This window comes from Hyperolius riggenbachi, chromosome 10 (genome assembly GCF_040937935.1).
Source record: "Hyperolius riggenbachi isolate aHypRig1 chromosome 10, aHypRig1.pri, whole genome shotgun sequence".
Classification (NCBI taxonomy): domain Eukaryota; kingdom Metazoa; phylum Chordata; class Amphibia; order Anura; family Hyperoliidae; genus Hyperolius; species Hyperolius riggenbachi.
In genome coordinates, this window is record NC_090655.1 from 248,387,263 (window position 1) to 248,413,877 (window position 26,615).

Genomic DNA, 26,615 nt, shown 5'->3' on the forward strand with positions numbered 1-26,615 from the left:
TCCAGCAAGCCAGGCTAGTTAGTAAGCGGTATATGGAGGCTGCCATGTTTATTTCCTTTTACGCAATACCAGTTGCCTGGCCTCCTGCTGATCCTCTGCCTCTAATACTTTCAGCCATAGCCCCTGAACAAGCATGCAGCAGATCAGGTGTTTCTCACATTATTGTCAAATCCGACAGATCAGCTGCATGCTTGTTTCTGGTGTTATTCAGACACTTCTGTAACCATACAGACCAGCAGGGCTGCCAGGCAACTGGTATTGTGTAAAAGGAAATAAACATGGCAGCCTCCATAGTCTTTTCATTTCAGTTGCCTTTTAAAAAGGAAATAAATATGGCAGCCTCCATATCCCTCTTGCTTCAGTTGCCCTTTAACCACTTGCCGACCGCGCACTCATACCGCGTGTCGGCAAAGTGGCAGCTGCAGGACCAGCGACGCAGTTCTGCGTCGCCGGCTGCAGGCTAATTAATCAGGAAGCTCGCGCGAGCGGCTGCTTCCTGTCAATTCACGGCGGGGGGCTCCGTGAATAGCCTGCGGGCCGCCGATCGTGGCTCGCAGGCTAAATGTAAACACAAGCGGAAATAATCAGCTTTGTTTACATTGTACGGCGCTGCTGCGCAGCAGCGCCGTAAGGCAGATCGGCGATCTCCGGGCCAATAAGCGGCCGGGGAACGCCGCCATGTGACAGGGGACAGCCTGTCACTGGCTGCACAGGACGGATAGCGTCCTGTGCAGCCCAGATTGCTAGAGGGGAAAGGTATGAGAGGGAGGGGGGGAAATTTCGCCGCGGAGGGGGGCTTTGAGGTGCCCTCCCCCGCAACACCCAGGCAAGGCATGAGCGATCAGACCCCCCCAGCACATCATCCCCTAGTGGGGAAAAAAAGGGGGGCGATCTGGTCGCTCTGCCTGCACCCTGATCTGTGCTGCGGGCTGCACAGCCCACCCAGCACAGATCAGCTAAAACAGTGCTGGTCCTTAAGGGGGGGTAAAGGGTGGGTCCTCAAGTGGTTAAAGGAAATCTGTAGTGAAATATAATGTGTGCAGTTATTTGGTTACCTGGTGCTTCGTCCAACCCCCTGAAGTCCTCCTACTCCCTCGCCGTTATTCCGTGCTGCTCCGTTCCTCCGCTGTCCCCCTCTGAAGGCTGCATAAGTGGCCCTGTGCCGTGCATCTTCTCCATTGCACTCCAGTGGCCGGGAGCATTCTTCGCTTGCACAAGAAGTAAAAATTGCTACTGCTCCCGTAGTCGGGGTACTGTGCAGTCAGGACCACGCATGCACAGTAACTGGCGATTGGTCGAGTCGTCCAGCTTTCAGAGGCAGACAGTGGAGGAAAGGAGCAGAATGTAAACTGGTGAGGGAGCAGAAGGACTTCAGGGGACTGGAAGAATCCCCAGGTAAGTAACTAGCCACATTATATTTCACTTAACACATCTCTCAATTTCTCAGCCCATTCTAAACACTGGCATAGATTCCAGGACTGGAGTGTGGACACCTGTGGTTCAATTGGTTCAGTCCTGGCTAGATCTGGTACTGAAGGTGTAGGTGCACTTTCCGTGCCTTTAAATTGCTAAGGGCCCATTTCCACTAGCCACCGCGCACTGCGAGACGCGCGGCGGCACCACCGGGTCTGCGGGTACGCAGACGAATCCCAGAAGCCGTGCCATGCACGGCTATGGGATTCTCTGCCTCTCGCGCAAAAACTGAGGGCAATGCCAACCAAATCGCTAGGGCAAGCGATTCGGGCCGGCAGTGCCATTATTTCCTATGGCAGAGTTTCCCCGAGCAATTTGCCTGCTGGGAAACTCTGCGGATTCTGACCGGTTTTCGAGCAAGTGGTAACAGGCCCTGACAGGCTTACCCTGCAATAAATAGACAGGTGCTGCCAGGGAGTGAGCATTCTCCATGTTTACTATCTCACTGACCATCTCTGCTGGCTCATTACCAATATATTTATACATTGCTGCCTAACACACATACATAAAGTGATGTGTGTGTCCCATCTTCTAATGTACATAGACCCACCAACAACATGAAATTCAGCCCCACCCACCTGGTGGATGATGGTGGGATCTTCCAGAGGACAATCCCGGGAATAAAGAGGACCTGCACATCTCTCTGGTTTGTTTCTGTTACTGGATGCATCTGTAGGAAACACACACACTGATTGATGTCTTCACGGCCTTGATTCATTAAAGGCTGGTAAATGTATTGTGTTAGTTTCAATTAACGTGCGGTCTAAACTTACGCAAGATGATTTTAAATGCTGCGCAATAGCATATAGCGCAACCGTGACAGTGCAGTGGTGCGGCTCAGACGATGTTAATTAACATAGTAGTAGACATACCATACCCCTCAACCGTCCCGACGGCTGGGCAGAGAATGGAGGAGAAAAAAATGATCGAGGCTCCAGCCGCGGTAATGAGGGATGCGGGAGCCCGGCTTCATTACTTCCTCCCTCCCTCCCTCTCTCTGAATAACCCCCTGATGTGTCTGTCTGTCCTCCCCTCCTCCCTCCCTGTAGGCAGAGTGAGCGCAGCGGAGTAGCCAGTCGAGTCCTCTTACCGCTGATCCACTCGTACTGGCATAGGACTTCCATCTGCTTCCTGTGACGTCATAGTAAACAGGAAGCACATGGAGGTCCGATGCCAGACAGTATGCGTGGATCAGCGGTAAGAGGACTCGAATGGCTGCTCCGCTGCGCTCACTCTGCCTACAGGGAGGGGAGGACAGACAGACACATCAGGGGGTTATTCAGAGAGAGGGAGGGAGGGAGGAAGTAATGAAGCCTGGCTCCCGCATCCCTCATTACCGCGGCTGGAGCCTCGGTCATTTTTTTCCGCCTCCAGGCAATCCCCCCCCACCTAAAAGTGGCACCCTCCTCCCCACCCACGGGCATTCTCCCCCCCCCCTCCACTGACAACCCACCTACCCACTAGCACCCTCCTCACCACCAAGAGTGTGCCCTAGACACCCTACCCCAGGCACCCTGCACCTGGCCCCCTCACCCTTGTGTACTATCGTGGTCATGCTACATGCTATCGTGTGGCAATTAGGATAAGCTCATGTAAGTTAAGACCGCACACGATATGCAGAGAGGATCACGCGTAGCATTTGCACGCTCTGGTGGGTTTTTGTGACTGGATCCATCTGTAGGAAACACACACACCGACTGTATATTCTCTGTGTGATTATCAGATGATGGGGGGGATCTAGGTGGACCCTCCATAACTGCTCTCTCCTTTATATGAAATGAAAGTCTCCTCTTACCCGGTGATGTGAGGGGCGGCTGATTCTCCATCATGATGTCCTTGTAGAGTTCCTTCTAAATACTGCAACCACTACATGGAGAAATAGTAAGGGACATAATGACACCTTATGAAGGATTATAGGACAGGAAATCAGAAACTCTCTAAAATATAGTCATTATGTTCCTGTACCTTATTACCTCCTGTGTTGCCAGTTTCAGCAATGGCTTCCCTCTACTTCCTCCAGCTTCACCTTTGACCTCTGACTTCCTGTCTTTGTGTTCCTTGTTTCTAGTGTCTGCGTTCCACTCAGAAGAATAAAGGTCACCACCTTGTGGAGACTGACAGTATTGCAGGGTGTTTTGAACATAAATAGTATTTATTGGCCAACTTGAAAACATTCAAAGAGTAAGCTTTAGAAGTGATCCATAGGTCTTTCTCAGACTATTTCCTGTGATAATTTGGTACAGGGATCTTGTATATAAGAGTAGTTACAATGAATACATATAGTAAAAAAAAAATATTTAATGCATCCATGAGATGAATTTAAATGTATTTTGTATTATTGAAAATTGATACTGCCTGCCTGTATTTGTTTGCAGATTACAGCTCACATACCTGTCCAAAGCTCACATCACCTCAGCAGAAAAAAAGAACAGGTGAACTATATAATACCATCAATAATAAAATAATTACATGGAAACTGAAAATAAATAGCCATCTGAGAACTGACCATGAACCAGATATGGGCCCTAACATAACTTCATAAAAACGTAAAACAAAATGTCAAGGCTGACTTAAAGGGCAACTGAAGTGAGAGGTATATGAAGGCCACCATATTTATTTCCTTTTATACAATACCGGTTTCATGGCAGCCCTGCTGATCTATTTGGCTGCGGTAGTGTCTGAATAACACCAGAAACAAGTATGCAGCTAATCTTGTCCAATCTGACAATAATGTCAGAAACGCTTGATCTGCTGTATGCTTGTTCAGGGGCTGTGGCTAGGAGAATTAGAGACAGAGGATAAGCAGGACAGCCAGGCAACTGGTATTGCTTAAAAGGAAATACATATGGCAGCCTCCATATATCTCTTGATTCAGTTGCCCTTTAATCACATGATAGAAATACAAATCTATGAAATAGCCACCGGAAGACTTGGGCGCAGGATACAGCCAATATACGGCTTACCCTGCTTCTGCACAAGTACCAGCGGTGTTAATTACTATTTCCCCTCCAGGTCAACGTGAAAGGTAGGGAATGATGTAATTCGGCTGCCAGCTATTGCCGGGTGTAACCTTTCGCTTCAGTGTACAAATATCTTGTATTTACAACCCGTATGCTTGAATCGGGCACAGATAGACAGATCTGGCGCTGATCCCTGCATACAGCTCAGGGTTAACTTACAGTGTTCTCAGTGTGCTAATATAGTGACAGCCGTGTGCTGACTCACACGTGGTGGCAAGCATTTGAATTGTACGTGTGTGGTGAATCCTTTGGAGTCAGGAGTGGACGCTCCTCTCGGCTAGTCGGTTCATAGACTGCGAATCCACATATGGGCATCTATGTGCAAAGCGACAGCAACACCGAGTTTCTGACTCTGAGGGATTGACCCAATCAAGGACCGGCCCTTGCGGTTCTTGACATGAATAAGTCTATCTGTATAATGGATTCTTCTGGAATGTAAGGTCTATGGTTCTCCTGTGTGGAAGTTTCAGTTTTGAGTCTAAATCTTAGGATTAGCTAGAATACAGATATAATAAATGATTCTTTGACATATTATTTGCAATCTATGTGAGGGTTTTTTGTAAACCTAAAAATATATGGGACAGCACAGTGGCGTAGTGGTTAGCGCTCTCTCCTTGCAGCGCTGGGTCTCTGGTTCGCATCCCAGCCAGGCCACTATCTACACAGTTTGTATGCTCTCCTTGTGTTTGCAAGGGTTTCCTCCATGCACTCTGTTTTCCTCCCACATCCCAAAAACATACAGATAAGTTAATTGGCTTCCCCCTAAATTGGCCCTAGACTACGATACAGACACTACATGATATATACATACTGTATGACTATGGTAGGGACTAGATTGTGAGCCCCTCTGAGGGACAGTTAAGTGACAAGGACAATATACTCTGTACAGCGCTGCGGAAGATGTTGGCGCTAAATAAATACTAAATAATAATAATAATCTATGTGAAGGATTTTATGTGAATATAACTATAATTGTAAGATAATAATAGGGTTGCCGGCATTTCTGTCTGAGGTACTATATAAATTGTATCTGTGAAAGCCTGCCTAGTCTATCCTTTGTGGCTGAAAAGGGTAGAACCATTGTGGAAAGATAACAGACATGTATGCTGGTTGACTAATAAAGGTTTCTGAGTAAGGCAGGGAACACACTTGTCTTTCAGTTTTCTGTGCGCGTTTTCCTGCATACTTTTTCTGCACAGCAAGTGTGTTTCTATGCAGGAAAACGGGCGCGTTTTTTCACAGCAGCTGATGTAATTGATAGAGAAAACTGACAAAATGTGCAGAATCATGATGCATAATGTCAGTTTTTTTTCTGCACGTGAACAACACAGAAAGTGTGTACTAGCACATTGATTAACATGAGTTCTCAGTTTTTCTGTGCAGAAAACACGCACAAAAACAGTCAAGTGTGTTCCCTGCCTGACTTATTGACTAAAGTGCAGAAACTGGGTTTGAAATCCCAGAAAAGGACATATGTTTTAATGTTATGGCTGACTGAAGGATCACTTCTGTGCTAAATTGTGGTGTGATGTGCAGTTGCGAATTTGTGAGAGAATGAATGTACAGGAATGAAAGAATGCATATTAAGGAAAAGAATGTTGTAAAAAGGTTGAATTGCTGATGATTTTCGATCGTCATAATACAGTGAAATGAATGTTTTTATGAAATGTTTTAGTTTTATGAAATGTTATAATGTCTAACTTAAAAAGCGTTAATGATAGCCTACATTACTCCCATGGAAATGGGACTGTTACATAATTAACACTCTAAGCCAGGTCAAATAACTGATATATTGGCAAAGCAAAGGTATTCTATAAAAGTCCAGATGTACTGCAGCTCAGAGTCGTAACTTAAAGGGAAACTTAAGTAATATAAAGAAAAAAGTTTCACTTACCCGAGGCTTCTACCAGCCCCCTGCTGCCACCCTCTGCCCGCGCCATCACTCTAGGATTCTCCAGTCCCCCAGTTTTCGGTGACTGGCTCGGTCGCTGGCCACTGCGCCTACGCGGCCCTGGCCACGCACGTCCTCGCTCATGCTTCCGTTATCAGAAATGTCCTGCGCAGGCGCAGTAGAGACTTTTCCCAACTGCGCATGCGCAGGATGCTCCTGGTGGTGGGAACGTGAGCGAGGACGCACGATTTAGATCACTTAAGTTTTACTTTAAGTCAACCTAAAAAATTATTTTAACTAACCTGGGGCTTCTTGCAGCCCCCTGGAGTCCTGTGTTCACAACACCGGTCCAAGTCCCTCCAGCCAGCAATGGCGACCCCTGCAAAGCTGGCCGGTCGCCGCCAGTCAGCCCTGAGCCGTGTGCACCCTGATCCTGCAAGCACTCTGTGCATGGGCAGTAGCGACTTTCGCGTACTGTGCATGTGCAGAATGCTCCTGGCCGCGGGAGCGTGATGAGGAGGTGCAAGGCTTGCCAGCTTAGTGGGAGTCGCCACTGCTGACTGGAGGGACTTGGACCGGCGTCGTGGGCATAGGAGGACTCCGGGGGGCTGCAAGAAGCCCCAGGTAAGTTAAAATCCTTTTTTTAGGCTGACTTTAGATTTCCTCTAAGTTCTGAGTCTGACATGGAAGAAGCTGAGGGAGAATTCCCCCTCCTAATTAGATTTGTTCTTATCCTGATTTTGCTTTAGTGGACCAAAATCTCAGAAATTTTGAATGAGTTTTATTTTTTCTGTAAGAATTTGTGGGGTTTTTTTTAATCAAGGTGTTCATGGGCAAAAACATCTATTATTTTTGTTAGCATATGTGCTGACATTTCCACATCCTGGAAACAGGCCAGGTTATCAACGAAATGAATAAGCTGAAAAACCCCTAAATTTGTGTTGGAGAGATTTTTGTTTAATCACTGAGACTTTTTTTTGGTCACCAGGATCTGGACAGTGGCACACGTAAGTGTCAGCAGTGCATGGGCAGCTTTTTGCCTAGTGGGACGACAGTACATTGTCCATTTACACCTTGTCAGGGTCTCACCGGGACTTCTGGCGTTTGTTGTAGCTAAGCTTTAGCCAGACAGTGCTGAATTACTGCATGCAGGCTGTTGTAAAGTTTTTCATGTATTTGCAATTTTGTTTATCTGCATTGCCATTCAGCTGTGTTGAAGTTTGCATGTCTGCTCTCCGTGGTGAATGTCCATATAAAAGTTTTTTCTTGATTGCTCTACCTGTTATGCTGGGTAGACACTATGAGATTTTATGGTCGATTTACTGTCAGATCGATTATTTCCAACATGTCCGATTTGCTTTCCGATCGATTTCCGTTAACTTTAATAGGCTTTAATTACAGTGATCAGCTTACACCAGGGGTCTCAAACTCAATTTACCTGGGGGGGCCGCAGGAGGCAAAGGCAGGATGAGGCTGGGCCGCATAAGGAATTTCACAATCGCGGCGCATCGCCGCCTTTGCCCGCCCCTCTCACTCTACCTTCACAGAGAGGGGCGAGGAGAGCCGTCGATTGACGTCAGGAGAGGCAGAGCTGAAGCTGAAAGCTCTGCCCCTTCCAGGAAATGCTGGCGGATTGCTCCCCGGGCGATTTGGGGGCTCTGCAGCCCTTGTTTAGCGGCGGGGATGCGGCGGATTACTTGGGAGCACTGAAGCGACCTAGAAGGAAGCATTTGATGACGAGGGCCACAAAATATTGTATCGAGGGCCGCAAATGGCCCGCGGGCCGCGAGTTTGAGACCCCTGGCTTACACCATAGCTGCATTACAGAGTCTTGTGTGATTATGTTATCTTGTATTGTTCATATGTAAATGTGTGCTATTTCTACTGTGTTGGATAGCAGCTTTTCTCTTCAGCCTTGCTGTCTGTACATTAGAATGGCTGTGTTTTCTATTGGTAACGCTTTTTCTCTTTTGTCTTTTCCAGTATTACTATTTCTGTGTGAATGTTTACCATCTGTCGAAAGGGTGAGAGAAAATGAACATTTTAGGGGTTAGCAGCCCCCTGCAGAGATGTAAATATACAGAAGAGCAATAAAGAATAATCAGGTATAAAAGGAGATCATAGATCTCCTCTTTTATTATTATTTTATCTTTTCCATACAAAAGAATAACACTGCAGAATACGACAGAAGAAAAGGACAGACAGCCCACGGTAACAGGAAGACAGGACAACAAAGGGGTAAAACTAACAATGAACAGTTTACATAGCAATATGTTACAAAGGCTTCATATTTCCTAAAACACAATTTCTGATCTTCAGGATGAGAAACGGATATGGAAAGTAGTTGTGGCTGCCTGAGTTTCTGCTGTTACCTGAATGCAAGAGTGTATGGGACAAGCAAGGTCTCTACCACATCTAGTGGCAGATGAGAGGTAGTTTGTGTCACGACCATTCAAAACACAAAATTTCTCTTTTTTGGTATCAGAAAAGTTCATTTTTCATTTCCTACCTCTGAATAATTATACTTGCCTGTGTGATTTTTGTTTATGAAGATCCCTCCATCTAAATGTCAAAACACACATTGGCCTGTGTGAGTCCTCTGATGGGTAAGAAGATCACCTTCCCATAGGAAGACTTTCCCACACTCTGAACAGCAAAACAAATGTTTGCCTGCGTGACTTCTTTGGTGTGTAAGAAAGTGACTTTTCTGAATGAAACCTTTCCCACACTCTGCACATGAAAAAGGGGCGTTAGCCTGTGTGAATTTTTTGGTGTCGGAGAAAACCTGCTTTCGAAGTGAAAGCTTTCCCACACTCTGAACAAGAAAAAGGCTGCTCATCTGTGTGAGTTCTTTGGTGTGTAAGAAGGTGACTTTTCCGAAAGAAAGCCTTACCACACTCTGAACATGAAAAAGGACGTTCACCAGTGTGAATTCTTTGGTGCCTGACAAGGTCAGCTTTAGAAATAAAACCTTTCACACACTCTGAACATGGGAAAGGACGCTCTCCTGTGTGAATTCTCTGGTGTCGGAAAAGATCTGCTTTAGAAATGAAACCTCTCTCACACTCTGAACATGAAAACGGACGTTCTCCTGTGTGGTTTATTTCGTGTCTTAGAAAATTTTCTTTATCAGTGAAACATTTCCCACACTCTGAACATGAAAAAAGAGTCACCCCTGTGTGCTCTGTTTGATGGCCAACAAGACGTGATTTCCTTGTAAAGCATTTATCACATTCAGAACATTTGAATATTTTATCACTGCGTTGTCTAGCACTGAGTGATTTACCAGAAAATTCCTCAGAAGCAGATGAGTCATGTGACCTCTCCTCACTCTGACCTCCTGGATGGGTATTTGGGGTAACAGGACGGGATCTGTCAGAAGATTCCTCAGCATTAGAGGGATCCGGTGATCTCTCCTCATGGTAAAGTCTGTGCTGTGTATTTCCAGTAATGGGGTTTCCTCCTGGAGAACATTGTGTGATGCCATTATCTTCTGCAGCATCATCTGGAGGGGAGATAAGACGTCCCTCTGAGGGGCTCCCCATATTCTGCCCATCTGCTGGGGAAGGATTATTATTAGTAACAGTACATTCATGTTCCATGTATTGCAGGCAGCATTCATGCATGTATGGCAGTCAGGTTATGTATTTTACCCCTTGCTGATTTTGCTTATTTGCCCTCTGACCAAGAAATGACCAGTGCCAATAATTGTAATGGTGTGTTATAGCTGGTTAATGCCAGATCAACAACAGAAGAACCCTCAAAAACTCAGTATCCCACGGTCAGAGCTTGATGTGCATTGTAATGAGTGAAATACATATTTGATCTCCTAACAAAAAGTTAAAGGTTTTAGGCTCCCTGGTGTCTTCACTGTGTGCAGGTAGTGGGCTGAGATTAGGAGCACCCTCTGTAAGGTAGTGCTCCTAATACCAGCTCGTTACAGGAACTGTATTAAAGATGCCTGTCCACAGAAACAATATGGGCCCGTTCAGCAGGGCTGTGGAGTCGGAGTCAGAGTCGTGGAGTCGGGCAATTTTGGGTGCCTGGAGTCGGAGTCGGGAAAAAATGCACCGACTCCGATTCCTAATGAATTTGTAACTGTAATTAAAATAGAAAATATGATAAAATGTTCTATTTCTCAGATAATAGTCATTAAAAATAATGTATATATACAGTATATACACAGTAATAGCTGTGCTTAGTCCACAAAAATGAAATAAACCAATCAAAATTAGTTACTTGTGCTGCTTCAATAAAGCAGTCCCTGTATTTTTAAGGTCAGATATACATATCTGATTGTGACTGTATATATGATGTGTACACAGGAATCTCTTATACTAAACATCTATGCTGTAAGAATAAAGCCTGATGTGTAGCTGTGTCACTAATAGAGATGGTCAACGAGATGGAAATAATTCTGCATTGATGCTGATTTATGCAAATGTATGCACTCCCTTTGCTGATGAAATCAAATAATTTGATATGTTGTTAAAATTTGGTTTGGTGACTACAAATTAAAGGGTAACTGAGACGGACGAAAAGTAAAGTTTTATACATACCTGGGGCTTCCTCCAGCCCCCTTCAGGCTAATCAGTCCCTCGCTGTCCTCCACCACCCGGATCTTCTGCTGTGAGTCCTGGTAATTCAGCCAGTCAGCGCTGTCCGGCCGCATGCCGCTCCCACAGCCAGGAACATTCTGCACCTGCGCAATAGTGCTGCACAGGTGTAGTATGCTCCTGGTGGCGGAGTGTGTGCATGCGCACTACGCCCGACTGGCTCAAGTACCTGGACTCATAGCAGAAGATCCAGGTGGTGGAGGAGGACAACGAGGGACTGATTATCCTGAAGGCGGCTGGAGGAAGCCCCAGGTATGTATAAAACTTTAATTTCATCTGTCTCAGGTTTACTTTGTTACACAGTAGTACTATACTCTACATATGCACTCCCCACAGAGCTGCAGGGAATCCACTGAGAATGCTGTGCACATTGAACACAGAGGTGTTGTCTGTTTACAATCTCCTCATTCCCCTGCAGAGTACCTGCACATCACTCTTACATGTACCCACACTTACATTGCCTAGAGCCTGATAGATGTTCTTTGTTCTGGTTTGTACCTTTTACAAGTACTCTTACCAAGGACTAGTTTTAGTCTAAAGGGAATAAATATAGTAGTCCTACATATCCTTCTCACTTCAGTTGTCTTGTAAAATTCCTAAGCGTTGGCAGTTAAGAGACGAATTTCATGTTACATACTTATAATCAACAAAATTGTAATATGCAAATTAGAGGAGAGGAGTCGGAGTCGGTGGAATCCTGAACTGAGGAGTCAGAGTCGGTGGATTTTTGGACCGACTCCACAGCCCTGCCGTTCAGACTGCACGCGTTTCCAGCCGCGTTTTGGAAACGTGTGCAGAAGGCCAACATGCACGACATCAAACAGTGCATAGAGTGCACTGTCTGATGATCACACTGCATGCGTTCCGGACCTGTGCGGTCCGGGAACGCATGCTGCACGCAGATTTAGCAAAAACGTGCAGCTGTCCCATTCACTTTTCAGTGATGGGATCAGCCACGCAACGCATACAAACGCGGATGGTGTGCGTTCGTACGCATTGCGTTCCGCATGCGTGGCCGTCCGCGTTTGTAATGTGAACCGGCCCTAAAGCAGATTGCAAACTATCCACGGTGCCAAGACCAATGTCATGTCCAAGGATATCAGAGACAAGGGGGACTTGACAATGTTCTCAGAGCAGCTGGGACCATAGCCACCAAGAAAACAACTGGGAACATATTACACCCTTGCAGATCCCGCAAGGTCCCCCTGATGAAGACAGCACACTTGCAGGCCCGTGTCCAGGTTTCCAATGCTCATCTAAATTATCCAAGGCAAAACTAGATGAAAGTGTTGTGGTCAGAAAAGACCAAAATTAAGCTCTTTGGCATCAACTCAACTCTCTGTTTTTGGAAGAATGCTGCCTATGATCCCAAGAACACCATCCCTAACGTTAAACATGGAGGTGGACACGTTATGCTTTGGGGGTATTTTTATATTAAGGGGGCATGACACCTTTACCGCATCAAGGAGACAATCACATCTTGAGTGAGCACTTCCTTGCCTCAGCCAAGCGATTGAAAATGGGTCGTGGATGGGTATCCCAGCATGACAATGACCCAATACACATCAAGGCAGTACATTTGTAGCTGAAGAAGAAGGATCCTGGAATGGCCTAGCCAGTCTCTAGACTTTAATCCAATAGAAAATCTGTTCAGGGAGCTAAAGGTTGTAGTTGCCAAACATCAGCCTCAAAACCTTCCTGACTTGAAGAGGATCTGCAAAAAGGACAGAATCCTTTTTGAGATGTGTGCACACCTGGTGTCCAGCTACAAGTAATGTCTGACGTTTGTGATTGTCAACAAGGGTTTTTACACCAAGTACTAAGTCATCTTTTGATAGGGAGCCAAACACTTATTTTACTGATTACAACCCTGAATCACCCTCTCCATCATCGCGTACATCAAGATGTGGAGGTTGTGCCTGCTGTCCTGTAATTTGCTGGGAACAAGTGACTCCTGTAGCTGGGTCCTTTCCTCTTAAAGTGGACCTGAACTCTTGCACAGGATACAAGGAAAACAGACAGAAATTCACCCTGTGTGTTTTTAGAGTGAAGAGCTTGCATAATTCCCCCTCATCTGTAAGTATTCCCAAGTTTGATCTCTCAGCTGTGTCAGCATAGAAATTCAACAGTCCTTGGCAGAAACAGCTAATTTGTAAACACAGGATGTTAACCTTTTGTCTGCTTCCATGAAAGCAGGAAGAAGACACATTGTAGATTTATTGCAGGGTTTGTATCAGCTGTAACAAAGAAATGTCTTTCTTTAAAGGTTATTATACTGTTTGTGTATCTTTTAGAGCAGAGATGAAGTTCTGAGTTCAGGTCCACTTTAAGGCCTCTTTCACACCAAGACGTTGCATTTTAGGGTATGTTAAGGTCGCACGTGCCCCTAACGCAACGCATGGTGGTGTTGAAGTTAGACGTCAGATTGAGCCGCGTTATGAGGCTCTTGGTGCTATCCTGGGAAGTCCGGATCGTTTCAATGATTCGGATGATTCAAATCGGATCATTGAAAAGATCCGGATCTTTGAACCGAATCTTTGAATCATTTTACTAGGGAAGCAGGAAGCAGGGGTGCAGCAGAGTGAGAGGTACAGGGGAAAGAGGGCACATTGAGGGTGCTAATGGCGAAGGGAGAGATGCAACAGGAAGGTTGTGCTTGTGCACAGAAGCTGCAGTTCCTGTTTCTTCCAGACATCCACTGTGAACCGAATCCTTCATTGTGATGAAGCCTCTGGATGGTTGATGCTTCCCAGGTCAACTTTGAGCCCACTGTTCCTGCACAGGACCCTCTTCTGGTGGCTGCACTTCTAGGCATGTTTGAGCCAGACTGAGCATGAGCGAGTAAGGTGCGCACATGCCCAGTAGAGCAAAGCCTCTTGTGTACGGCCTTCTTCCTCCATGCACAAGCAATGTGGTCTATGGCGCATGTGCGGTCCTTACCTGAGCATGCCCAGTCTGGCTGTACATGGCGGGAGCTAAGCCACAAGCTCTTGTCTAGTATGTTCCTAGGGATGCAAAGCTGGAGCGGTGAGCTGTAAGAGGAACCGAGAAGCCTGTGGACCATACAGAGTCTACCTCCACACTTTCAATTATGATTGGCCAATCAGTGACCAATTTCATCACCTCCATATATATAGTATTAGGGCTTACCTACACAATCTGCTCATAGTATTCAATATCTGTTGACCCTCATACTACATGGCAGTGGTAACATTGGCACTAATTGACCATTTATAATTGAAAGTGTGTACCAGGCTTTAGATGTGGATGTATGCCTGGAGATAAATGGGCTGGATTGGTAGCTGGAGAAGAGATGACCCATGTGCAGGAACTGATAATTATTCTGGCTGAAAGGCACTCGCCGCTCAGCTCTCCTTTACCAGCTGCAGCATTTGTTATAAGGCAGAGGGGTTGGCAGGACGGCAGGCAGCAATCTCAACCACCTCTCCCACTTCTGACACCCATAGACAGAGGCCTACCAAGCCCCATGGCAAATCGGATATTGATTTTTTTTTTTCAATAATTTTTTTTTTTGAGTTTTGTATAAGAAAAGAGTTAAACACTCATATGGAATAATAAACAAGGGCTACAATGAATCATCAATTAACAGGATTCACAAAAAGGAAACAGTAGAAATATACTCATAAAACACATAGGAAAAAAACAAATTTCAATAGGACATAACAGATATTTCCGATTAGTAGGACCTAAGTTTTGTACCATTGGTGATACTGGCAAGTGAATTATTTTGAAGGTCGGATATAATGAAGGTGCAAAAGACCAGGAATATCACTGCTGCCCATTCACTAAACCAAAATTGGCTGGGCAAGGGTATACCCCAGTTTGTAGAACAACACTAGTGAAACCTGACTTCCAGCGAAGACAGGGGAGGGATACGTTTAGGTGTCTTTTACGTGCATATAGAGCAGAGTTATAATGATAAAAGGTCAATCCTGTAGTGAAAGTTAAAGAAGAAGTAGTAAAGAAGAAGACAAAAGAGTAGGAAAGAAGAAAGGTAAGAGAAAGAAAGAGTAAGGGATGAGGAACAAATCAAACCTAATAAGCAAATGTTCAGTTTCAGCTTTCTAAAGGGAAGAGTAACCTTTGTAATCCAGTAATCCAGTGTTTAATACTTACTTACTGATCTTATGTCTAGCAAATATTCCTCTTCTTTAACCATCCTCATCATGTCACCCTCCTCCATAGACTGCTGATCACTCCTCACACAGGTCTCTTCTGCTTCCTCTTTACTTGTCCTCATCATGTCACCCTCCTCCATAGACTGCTGTTCACTCCTCACATACATCTTTTCTTCTTCTTCTTTAATTGTCCTCATTGTGTCACCCTCCTCTGTAGACTGCTGATCACTCCTCACATATGCCTCTTCCTCTTTACTTGTCCTCATCATGTCCCCCTCCCCCATAAACTGCTGATCACTCCTCACATACATCTTTTCTTCTTCCTCTTTAATTCTCCTCATCATGTCACCCTCCTCCGCAGACTGCTGATCACCCCTCACATATGCTTCTTCTTCTTCTTCCTCTTTAATTGTCCTCATCATGTCACCCTCCCCCATAGACTGCTCATCACTCCTCACATATGTCTCTTCTTCTTCCTCTTTAATTGTCCTCATCATGTCACCCTCCTCCGCAGACTGCTGATCACCCCTCACATATGCCTCTTCTTCTTCCTCTTTCATTGTCCTCATCATGTCACCCTCCTCCGCAGACTGCTGATCACTCCTCACATACATCTTTTCTTCTTCTTCTTTAATTGTCCTCATCATGTCACCCTTCTCTGTAGACTGCTGATCACTCCTCACATATGCCTCTTCCTCTTTACTTGTCCTCATCATGTCACCCTCCCCCATAGATTGCTGATCACCCCTCACATATGCCTCCTCTTCTTTCTCTTTACTTGTCCTCATCATGTCACCCTCCCCCATAGACTGCTCATCACTCCTCACATACATCTTTTTTTTCTTCCTCTTTAATTGTCCTCATCATGTCACCCTCCTCCGCAGACTGCTGATCACCCCTCACATATGCCTCTTCTTCTTCCTCTTTAATTGTCCTCATCATGTCACCCTCCCCCATAGACTGCTGATCACCCCTCACATATGCCTCCTCTTCTTTCTCTTTACTTGTCCTCATCATGTCACCCTCCCCCATAGACTGCTGATCACTCCTCACATATATCTCTACTTCTTCCTCTTTAATTGTCCTCATCATGTCACCCTCCTCCGCAGACTGCTGATCACCCCTCACATATGCCTCTTCTTCTTCCTTTTTAATTGTCCTCATCATGTCACCCTCCCCCATAGACTGCTGATCACTCCTCACATATGTCTCTTCTTCTTCCTCTTTACTTGTCCTCATCATGTCACCCTCCCCCATAGACTGCTGATCACTCCTCACATATATCTCTACTCCTTCCTCTTTAATTGTCCTCATCATGTCACCCTCCTCCGCAGACTGCTGATCACCCCTCACATATGCCTCTTCTTCTTCCTCTTTAATTGTCCTCATCATGTCACCCTCCTCCGCAGACTGCTGATCACCCCTCACATATGCCTCTTCTTCTTCCTCTTTAATTGTCCTCATCATGTCACCCTCCCCCATAGACTGCTGATCACCCCTCACATATGCCTCTTTTTCTTCCTCTTTAATTGTCCTCATCATGCCACCCTCCCCCATAGACTGCTGACCACTCCTCACATATATCTCTACTTCTTCCTCTTTAATTGTCCTCATCATGTCACCCTCCGCCATAGACTGCTGATCACCCCTCACATATATCTCTACTTCTTCCTCTTTAATTGTCCTCATCATGTCACCCTCCGCCATAGACTGCTGATCACTCCTCACATATATCTCTACTTCTTCCTCTTTACTTGTCCTCATCATGTCACCCTCCTCCGCAGACTGCTGATCACCCCTCACACAAATCTCTTTTTCTTCCTCTTTATTTTTCCCCATTATGTCACCCCCCTCCATAGACTGCTGATCACTCCTCTTATACGTCTCCTCTTCTTCCTCTTTACTTGTCCTCATCATGTCACCCTCCACTATAGTCTTCTGATCACTCCTCACATACGTCTCCTCTTCTTCCTCTTTAACCTCAACTTTCAAATCAATCAGATCTTCATCCTAAATTCACAAAATAATAGAAAACGAAACATTAGCACATTAAAACTACTAAACTGAAGCTAAATTGTAGAATATAAAGCTAGAGTTATTACTGAGTAGTGGATCATCAGTCCCACCTACCCGATAATGGTGGGGGATGGTGGGGTCTTCCTGTGGAGAATCCTGGGAATAAAGAGGACCTGTACAGCTCTCTGGTGAGTTTCTGTTGCTGGACCCATCTGTAGGAAACACACACTGACTGAATACATTGTCTGTATGTGATTACTTACCCGGTGATGTGAGGGTCGGCTGATCCTCCATCACGGCATCCTTGCAGAGGTCCTTGTATCCTAAATTCTAACACTCTTGCATGGAGAAATAGGTGAGGATATTCAGGAACAGTGTCTCACTGCCTACTCAGCTGCCAGTCCCAACAATGGCTCCTTGTGGCCAAACTTCCTGTTTGCAGAATCCACCTATTCCTCATGCGTTTCATTCAGTTTTAGTAAGGTCGCCACCTTGTGGACGAAAGTGGAACTGCAGCCTGCTGTATTAAATTTTTGGCAGCTGTTAATGTACTGCTTAGCGTTTACTGTAAATAGCGGCAACATCTTTTTTTTTTGTCATTTCTTTACAAAGTACAGTTCAAGTTGCTGACTGTCCCTCAATCGCCTACAGTTCCCCGACATTGTAAAAACGAGCAATCCCCAAAGGTTTGTGATGAATGAACAATGTAGATGCAAGAAGTTTTGAATCAGGATCAGTGTTCTCCCCAGGGCTAATTAGGTGGGCGGGCCGCCCGGCTGATTTGAAGCCCCGCCCGCCTGTTGGCATGTGCTCGCCTGGGGCTTCTAGTAAACTTCACATAGGAGCGCTCCATTGCCTGGTTTCAATCAGCGCCAGCCTCGCACAATAGCAAAGACTGACGCTACACTGCAGGAGCGCTCCTCTGCCTGTCAGCTCAAGTGTTCTGGTGAGACAGGGAGGGATTGGCTGGGCGGGTTGTAAGGGGCGGGACTCCTGCTCCGATTCTCCGAGTAATGGAATCTAATTTATAACGGTGCCCCCACTGCCTTACTCTCGTCAATGAAAACAGAGCGAGCAGTAAAGCAAAAAAAAAAAGCCCACACAGCAGCAGCAGCTTCCAGGAGTGAGATGAGAGCCACGTGGGTCTCCGGGACAGCCTCAGAGCGGCTCACGTAGTCTTTCCTTCTCCTCCAGACTGCAGGTAAACATGCCTGAGTAGTTGAAAACGCGTTTAATCCGGCAGGGGGGAGACCCGGAGATCAGGAGAAGTGATGCCCCTTCACACCTCTGCATGTTTATTTATTTGCTTTGGGGGCAGAGGAGACACAGCCATCATGCAGAGCATGTTTAATGACAGGCTGTCTGTAAAAAGGCAGCCCCCTGTGCACTTGTCTCCTGCTGGCCCCAGCTTTGTATCGTGTCTGTAGTGCTGCCCCTCCCCCTGCACACTGGGGACACTTAGTGGAGCTGAACTCTTGCACAGGACAGAAGGAAAACAGAGAAATGCAGCCTGTATTTAGACAGTTTAGCCTGTGTAATTTCATCTCTTTCTGTGTCACATGACTGCAGATCAGCTCATTTAAAAAGCACTGAATGTTAACATGTCTGCTTCCAAGAAAGCAGGAAGTGGACACACTGCAGATTTATTGCAGCATTTGTATCAGCTGTAACAAAGAAATGTTTTTCTTTAAAGGACAACTAAAGCGAAACGGATATGGAAGCTGCCATAATTATTTACTTATAAGCAATGCCAGTTGCCTGGCTGTCCTGCTGATCCCCTGCCTCTAATAATTTTACCCTAGCCTCTGAACAAGCATGCAGCATATCCGATGTTTCTGACCATATTCTCAGATCTGACAAGATTAGCTGCATGCTTGATTCTGGTGTGATTCAGACACTACTGCAGCCAAATAGATCAACAGGGCTGCCAGGCAATTGGTATTGTTTAAGAAGAAATAAATATGGCAGTCTCCATATTCTTCTCACTACAGTTTTCCTTTAAAGGTTATGCTGTTGTGCATCTTTTAGAGCAGAGGGGAAGTTCTCTGTTCAGGTCTGCTTAAAAAGGGACCTGAGCACCTTAATCTGAAACAATCTGCTAGGTACACACAATGCAATTTTCTGACAGATCTACTGTCAGATCGATTATTCCCAACATGTCCAATCTGATTTCTACACGATTTCCTATTGAAGTGAACAGAAAATCGGAAATCAGATCAGACATGTTGAAAATTGTCGATCTGACAGTAAATCTGTCCAGAAATTGCATTGTGTTCTTAGCAGGTCCATTGGCTTGTCTCCTCATCCTCTTTTTATTCTGTAAGCAGAGCTGCATTCCCCCCTCGCATGCCACCCGGCTACTTTTTTATGCCACCCGGCTGGAAAAAAATTCTGGGGAGAACACTGAGGATGATACCATTTATTGGCTAACTTAATGGAGAACTGTAGTGAGAGGAATATGGAGGCTGCCATATTTGTTTCCATTTAAAGGACAACTGAAGTGAGAAGACTATGGAGGCTGCCATGTTTATTTCCTTTTAGAAAATACCAGTTGCCTGGCAGCCCTGCTAGTCTGTTTGGCTGCAGAAGTGTCCTAATAACACCAGAAACAAGTATACAGCTAATCTGTCAGATCTGGCAGTAATGTCAGAAACACCTGCTCTGCTGCATGCTTGTTCAGGGTCTATGGCTGGAGGTATTAGAGGCAGAGGGTCAGCAGGACTGCCAGGCAACTGGTATTGCTAAAGGGGAAATAAACATGGCAGCTTCCATATACTTCTCTCTTCAGTTGTCCTTTAAGCAATACCAGTTGCCTGGGTATCCTGCTAATCCTCTGCCTCTAATACGTTCAGTTATAGGCCCCGAACAAGCATGTAGCAGATCAGGTGTTTCTGACAGTTTTGACAGATATGACAAGATTTGCTGCATGCTTGTTTCTGGAGTGATTCAGACACTTTTACAGCCAAATAGACCAGCAGGGCTGCCAGGCAACTGGTATTGCTTAAAAGGAAATAATTATGGCAGCCTCCATTTACCTCTCACTACTCACTACAATATTTACCAGATTAATTTTGACAGGAGATCATCAAGGAACTGTTCGAAAACTATAAATTTTCTATCTCTAACATAATTGTCCTCCTTTCGCAGTTGGGGGCCTATGACGTCACTGAGGGGTTCAGGTTCATGAATGGAAAAACTCAAATCAGACATCAGGTCACTTTCACTGGGAACATACGTAGCATCTAAATTGTACTTACCTTTTGGCTGTGGGGTTGCGGAGGATGGAGTGTCAAAGCTAATGTCCACAGGAAGGTCTGTGTCCGGAATATGTACAATGAACTTATTAGGAGTGCAAAAAGGGCCAGCAATAACAGGAGACTGACTTGTGAGTGTAAGCTGCGTTAGTGTTGAAGTACTTGTTGGCAACACTGCAGTTCTATCATTCTGAGGAGTTGCCTGCGTGTACTGTGGCGATTCAGGTTGTGTTTGATATGTATGATCCAGACACACAGACCAAACAAGAAGTTTTTGTATTGATGTTTCAGTAAAATCCTCTTCTGTTGTTTGAGTGTGTGTTGTAGTAGTGTCAGGTCTGTGCACATACTGTACCGGATGCTGATGACACAAACATTTGCATACTTGACAGGGACAGCAAGTACTGCTTGTAGATGTTGCTGATGTTAAATCAAGTCTCATACGCTTGACAATATCTGGCCACCTGTCTTTATCAGTCTCTGCAGATTGAACCCCAGTAAAAATGCTTGGCACAGCATCTTCTCTCAAATTCCAGCGTTTTCCAGTCCAGGTATAGCAATTGGAAGGAAAATGATTGGAGCACAGGCGATAATTATTCCCTGGTTGGTCATCTGCAATTTTTTTGCTAACATAAGCCAAGTGTTGTTTTGGAACTCCGAGGGTAGTAAGCCACCGCTGGAGCCTTTCCTTATTCCTTGGAAACGTATGCATGATGATATATGGGAACTTATCTTTATTTCCACTCACGCTGGTACATCCTATTATGAAACACTTTGGCATGATTTCTGTAATAAAAAAAAATACATTTTATTTGAAACCAGTACTTTTCTATATTGAACAGAATAAGTGCAGTGCATCCGAAAAATATTCACGTCAACCCCCCTCCCCTTCAGCAAAGACATGTTCACAGTTACAAAGTCTCATAGAGGTGGCCATACATTAGAAGATTATGGGCAGATGCGACCAAGAGACAAATTTATCTGTAATCGAATCGGATTAGAGATAAATTTGTCTCTTGGTCGAATCTGCCCATACACTACAGGCCGATTTCCGTCCGATTTCAGCATGAAATCATCAGAGAATCAGCTGACCCTGACGTAGTGTGTGCATTTATACATTATCTGTCCTGTAGCAGCTTCCGCACGGGGTCCGTCCATCTCGTCGGGTAACAGCCGCATATACGCTAGCAGCGCATAAACCCGCCGAGATGAACGGAAACTGCGTGGTGGCTGACACCGGACAGGTAATGCATAAATGCACACACTACATACATGTATACATTGCAGCAGCGGGGGTTTCGTCGTCTCGTCGCTCGTTTGCAAATCGGCTGCCATACCGCTACACATTCGACCAACCAACTTTGGCTCGACATCTTGCAGCATGCTCGATCGACCGTGCGGCCAATTTCTGTCCAGAAATTGGTCGCTTTGTCTGTCGGGCATGCATTTGGCAGCACCAATTTTCATCCAATTTGATTATATTAATCGACTTGGATGGTCGATTGGTTGGTTGGTCGGCTAATGTATGGTCACCGTAAGAAATGCAACTATTTTAGCCACTATGAGATACAACTGTAAACCCAGATATGCATTGTCTTCAACACCCTATATATTGGAAGCATTTGCTACAGTGGCAATTTCCTGGCACCCTCACTTTACAAAAGTGGACATAAACACACAATTGAAAGGAAACATAAGTCTCAAATATGGAATCCACTAATCACCCCAACATCACATTGCATAATCAACACAACTATGGTTAAAACGCCTACACTTCTAAGGGCCAGTGCACACCGAAAGCATTTTTGACCGCTTTTCAGGTGGCCATCGCTTGTATACTGCTGCATGTAGCAGAATTTGGGAGCAATTCGTCTTTAATGAATAAGCAAAAATGCTTTGATCGACAATCGATCTAAGACACAGGTCTTAGGTCGATCCAGGTCCAGAAATCAATATTGCAAAAAAACAAACAATAGCGACTGCTATACCAATTTACATGTGAACTAGGCCAGAAATGAGGCATTCCACACCACTAATGGTACACAAACATCAGGTGGTGCATGGGAAGCTCAACCTCGAGACACATCTTTCTCTGCTCAGAGAGTGATCTGTTACCTGCCCATATACCACAGGCCAATTCCCGTTCAGATTTCAGTACAAAATCTCTTGGGAATCGGCGTTGTGAAGCTGCATTGCTTCTCTCCATGATTAAATGTTGTCCAATGCAGTATACTTTATCTATTGTTGTCTGCCGGTGGCTCTGAGCTCCCTCCTAATACACACACCAACCTCTGGTTGCCGCCATACTGTGGACCCGTGTGCAACCACACACTTGTGCAGAGGTATATGACAGGAAACACTTGTGATGCGTGTATGTGGATGGTGTACCCTACTTGTGGCGGGCAGTGACAGGTCACGTATACCGCACTGAGCACATTTTACTCTACGGGTGGGGGCTTCACCAGGGGTTCCGTTGTGTTGGACGTCACGATATCCCACTATATTACCGCTGCTCACCAGATTGTGCTAGTTGGCCCTACATCTTCCAGCATGCCTGATCGATAGAAGCAACACAAATTTGGTCGCATCGCATGCTCTTGGTGCCACCAATCTTCATCCCATTCTAATAATGTAATCAGATGGATGAATGATTGCCAAGATTCCAGATGTATTGCCACATCTACACAATGCACACATGTAAACCAGTTATGGAATGCTACAATTATCTCCCACACGACACGTCTGCAACTAACAATGCATTAGAAATTCACCAAATACTACCACATATTACACAATTAATAAATTCTACCCATGATTTGTAAGACAAACGACATAAGATATATGCAGTTCAACTACCATACCACATACAAAGCAAAGCCATGCAATGTAGCCTAGAACTATCCAATGCAATGCATGTCAGAGCACCACTCAATTAACAGTTCTTTTCAACCAAACTAAAAGTACCATCAACTATTCATTAATAGGACATGCAAAAAAAATAAATAAAATCAAATAAATATCAACTACAATTGCAATCCACCGATAAACGCAACAAAAGAAATGCTGCTATAGAGACACAGACATAAACCCACCTATGCAAAGTAGTGTACACACCACATAAACAATGCAATTAGAACAGCTATACTCTACCCAAAAAGACAATTACTAATAGCCAAAGGTATTAGTAATTGTGTTTGTGGGCTGTGTACAGCAGTTCAATTGCATTGTTTATGTGGTGTGTACACTACTTTGCATAAATTAATTGATGCTTGTACTTTGTGTCAGTAGCTGCATTTCTTTTGAGGAGATCAAAGTAATAAGGTCCGTACACACGCCTGATCAAAGGCAACGACGGGTCCGTGGTCTCCTCCTGCTGGGCGTGATTTCAGCAGACAGTACAGCGTGTGTACTGTCGGTGGACTGATAAGGCTGTTTCTGAGCTATCCGCTGGGCGGAAAAATAAAGTATAACAATAACATGCCTTGCAGCGCTGGGTCCCTGGTTTGAATCCCAGCCAAGTCAACATCTGCAAGGAGTTTGTATGTTCTCCCCGTGTCTGTGTGGGTTTCCTCCAAGCACTCCGGTTTCCTCCCACATCCAAAAAAACCATACTGATAAGTTAATTGGCTTACCCCTAAATTGGCCCTAGACTAGGGCTGAACAGTTTCACGGTTTTAAACAGAAACCGCGGTACCTAACAAGACGATGTAGAGATTGTCAGTAGCTGCGGTTTTCTGGCGGCCGCTGTATGGCTTCGCTCCGCCCACTGCTACGTCCTCATACTCTATGCTTGTTACAGCTCCGCCTACTACGTACTGTCGATTGGTGCTCTAAACTTATCCACCCCCCGCCTACCTGCACGAGACGCATACAGGAAACAGCTGGCACAGAGGAGTTACACAGAGCGGCACAGAGGAGTTATATAGAGCGGGCACACACAGAGAGCGGGCACAGAGTCATACAGAGCAGGCACAGAGACACAGAGCTGACACACAGACAGAGAGAGGGCACAGAGACACAGACAGAGAGAGGGCATAGAGACACAGAGCTGGCACAGAGACAGAGCTGACACACACAGAGCAGGCACAGAGACAGAGCTGGCACGCAGAGACACAGAGATAAATAAATACATAAAACATGTTTATTACCTCCTGCTGGACTCCCTTCTGGCCTCTCTCCTTGGGTCTCAGGTCTGTTAGGCTCCTTGTAATGCTGTCAGCACGGCTCTTTGCTGGGTTCTAGGATGCAGGCACCTCTCACCACTTTGTATCTCTGCTTTGTCTCTGTACTGTGCAGGAGGAGGGAAATCTTTACCTCCCAGGCGTGTGCAGGTCTACACCAGCATCTGCTGGGCTTTCTCTGTTTTCCACCGTCCCTCCACTACTCTTCTCACTTGTCTCTGCAAAAATCTGCTCTCTCTCTCTCCTGCTTCTTCCAGTGTCTCTGATGTCCTCCCTTGTGTCTCTCCCTCCTCTTCACTCCACTCGTCTGGTCTTCTGGCTTATCTAGCCTCTCCAGCTGTCAGTTGCTTCCCCCTTGATGTCCCTCCACCTTCTTACAAGGCTCTCTCCCTCCTCTCCACTGCACTTGTCTCCTCTCTCTCAGGGTCACGGAGATCTGCTTGCTTTTCATCTCCCTGTAGTGACGGATCTCCATGTAGCTGTCAGAGCTCAGAGGCGCCTCCTGATGATGCACAGTATAAACAACAGAGCCAGCAGGAACTATCGCGAGGTATTGACTTGCTGGGAGGATTTTGCAGAAGGCTTTCCAGGGATCTTTGCAAGCTTGTCGGGCAGTCACCACGTGACTTGCCGCGCCACGTGACTTGCCGCAGCAGCATACGGTCATAGGGGGTGGGGTTTAAAGATTTATTACCTATAATAGAGTTATTTACATATTTTTGTACATTTATTGTATTGTTTTTGCTTTCAATATGTAACATGGATTTCAATGCTGTTTTTTCACATTCTGAGTTCAGTTCCACTATAAGAGTAGGCAAGCTTTCGGTTGTATATAGCCTTCGTCAGACTCAATCCTGTTTGCTCCCCCCCCCCCCCCCCCGTCACACTTACCATAAAAAGAATTTTGAATTTTTTTTTCAATTAATCATATTCCCTAATATTTTTTAATACATATTTCTCCCATATACGATGGGGAGGAGGGTGAGGATGGCCATGAGAGTGGGGAGGAGGGTGCCAATGCAAGAAAAAAATTATCGAGGCGCCAGCCGCTAGTGTTGTCCGGATCATGAACGATTCGGATCTTTGATCCGAATCTATTTTGTGAGTCGAATCATCCGAATCATTAAAATGAGTGATTCGGATCGCAAAAGGGGCGGGGCCAGGAGCGACACACCCCCTCTCAGCGGGCAGCGGGGTCCTGGAAGCAGAGCTGAGACGGATCGCTCTGTTGGATGGGAGACAGCCTTGCAGGGAGACAGGTAGATGAGAGAGAGGGGACATGGGTGCCACTGCCAGATATGTGTAGAGCACACATACTGGCTATAACGTGCTGCTGATTATAGGCTGTCTGTTCCGTAGTTGTGCACAGTGAACACATTGGAAGCTTTTGGCTCAGCTCAGCACACCTCAGTAACTTTGCAGGCACTGTGATTGCAGCGCAATATGATCCTCCTGCACTCGCTCTAAACAGCTGCACTTTACTTCTGGGAATGCTTTCTTTCACTGTGCGACGTTTGCATTCAAAGTACACAGATGAGCATATAGGTGAAATACATGTAAAGCATAATGATTGCAGCATGTGGGTATTGTGTGCAAGCAAACATTTCTGCTCTCTGCTCGTCCCTCCTCCCATCTCTGTCCACTCCCTGCCCTCTGTCCGTCTTTTCCCCTTCCCTGTGTGTCCACCCCCCTCCCCTTCTGCTGTCCACAGCAAGGAAAGACCTGTCCTGCTATTCATTTCACCCCCGAATGCGAATTCGAATCATCCGGATCATTGAAAAGATCCTAACTTCCCATCTCTACCAGCCGCGCGGAAGTGGGATGCAGGATGCCTGTCCTTAAATTCTATCTCCCTCCTCCCTTAGAATCTGCCCGCCTGTGTCTCCCCCCTGCTTGCAGAGTGCGCAGCTAAGCGGAGCGGGCTGTCAGCTTACCGGTATCCATGGACGCGTACCAGCATCTGGCTTCCTGCTTCCTGTGACGTCACAGGAAGCAGATTGAAGCCAGACATCGGTACGCATGGAC

General features: G+C 45.7%; 3 protein-coding genes across 6 annotated transcripts in view; all 3 read right to left on the bottom strand.

The window, feature by feature from the left end:
- LOC137535216 (gastrula zinc finger protein XlCGF57.1-like) overlaps positions 1-9,709 on the bottom strand; it is a 21,883-nt gene extending 12,174 nt beyond the window's left edge. The window contains exons 1-3 of one of the 3 annotated variants that reach the window (XM_068257032.1): positions 9,671-9,709; positions 3,269-3,339; positions 2,052-2,143 (exon numbers count right to left, since the gene is read on the bottom strand). In XM_068257032.1, coding sequence (XP_068113133.1) covers positions 2,052-2,143; positions 3,269-3,302 — 126 coding nt within the window. In that variant the 5' untranslated portion in view covers positions 3,303-3,339; positions 9,671-9,709. Of the gene's footprint in view, positions 1-2,051; positions 2,144-3,268; positions 3,340-3,438; positions 3,529-9,670 lie in introns of those variants that run through there. The other 2 variants (XM_068257030.1, XM_068257031.1) reach the window with 2 other exon arrangements.
- LOC137535208 (zinc finger and SCAN domain-containing protein 12-like) lies at positions 8,491-15,972 on the bottom strand. 2 transcript variants are annotated; one of them, XM_068257023.1, is made up of 2 exons: positions 15,138-15,972; positions 8,491-9,940 (listed from the first exon to the last, which is right to left on the bottom strand). In XM_068257023.1, exons 1-2 carry the CDS (start codon positions 15,970-15,972, stop codon positions 9,135-9,137), a joined length of 1,641 nt encoding a protein of 546 aa, XP_068113124.1. In that variant the 3' UTR covers positions 8,491-9,134. The 2 variants fall into 2 exon arrangements, with proteins under 2 accessions (XP_068113124.1, XP_068113123.1); XM_068257022.1 differs by having other exon boundaries at positions 8,491-9,943.
- Positions 15,956-25,173, bottom strand: LOC137535192 (trichohyalin-like). The gene is made up of 4 exons (XM_068257008.1): positions 24,558-25,173; positions 20,413-21,195; positions 17,270-17,367; positions 15,956-17,149 (listed from the first exon to the last, which is right to left on the bottom strand). Exons 2-4 carry the CDS (start codon positions 21,188-21,190, stop codon positions 15,956-15,958), a joined length of 2,070 nt encoding a protein of 689 aa, XP_068113109.1. The 5' UTR covers positions 21,191-21,195; positions 24,558-25,173.
- Positions 25,174-26,615: the final 1,442 nt, after the last annotated feature.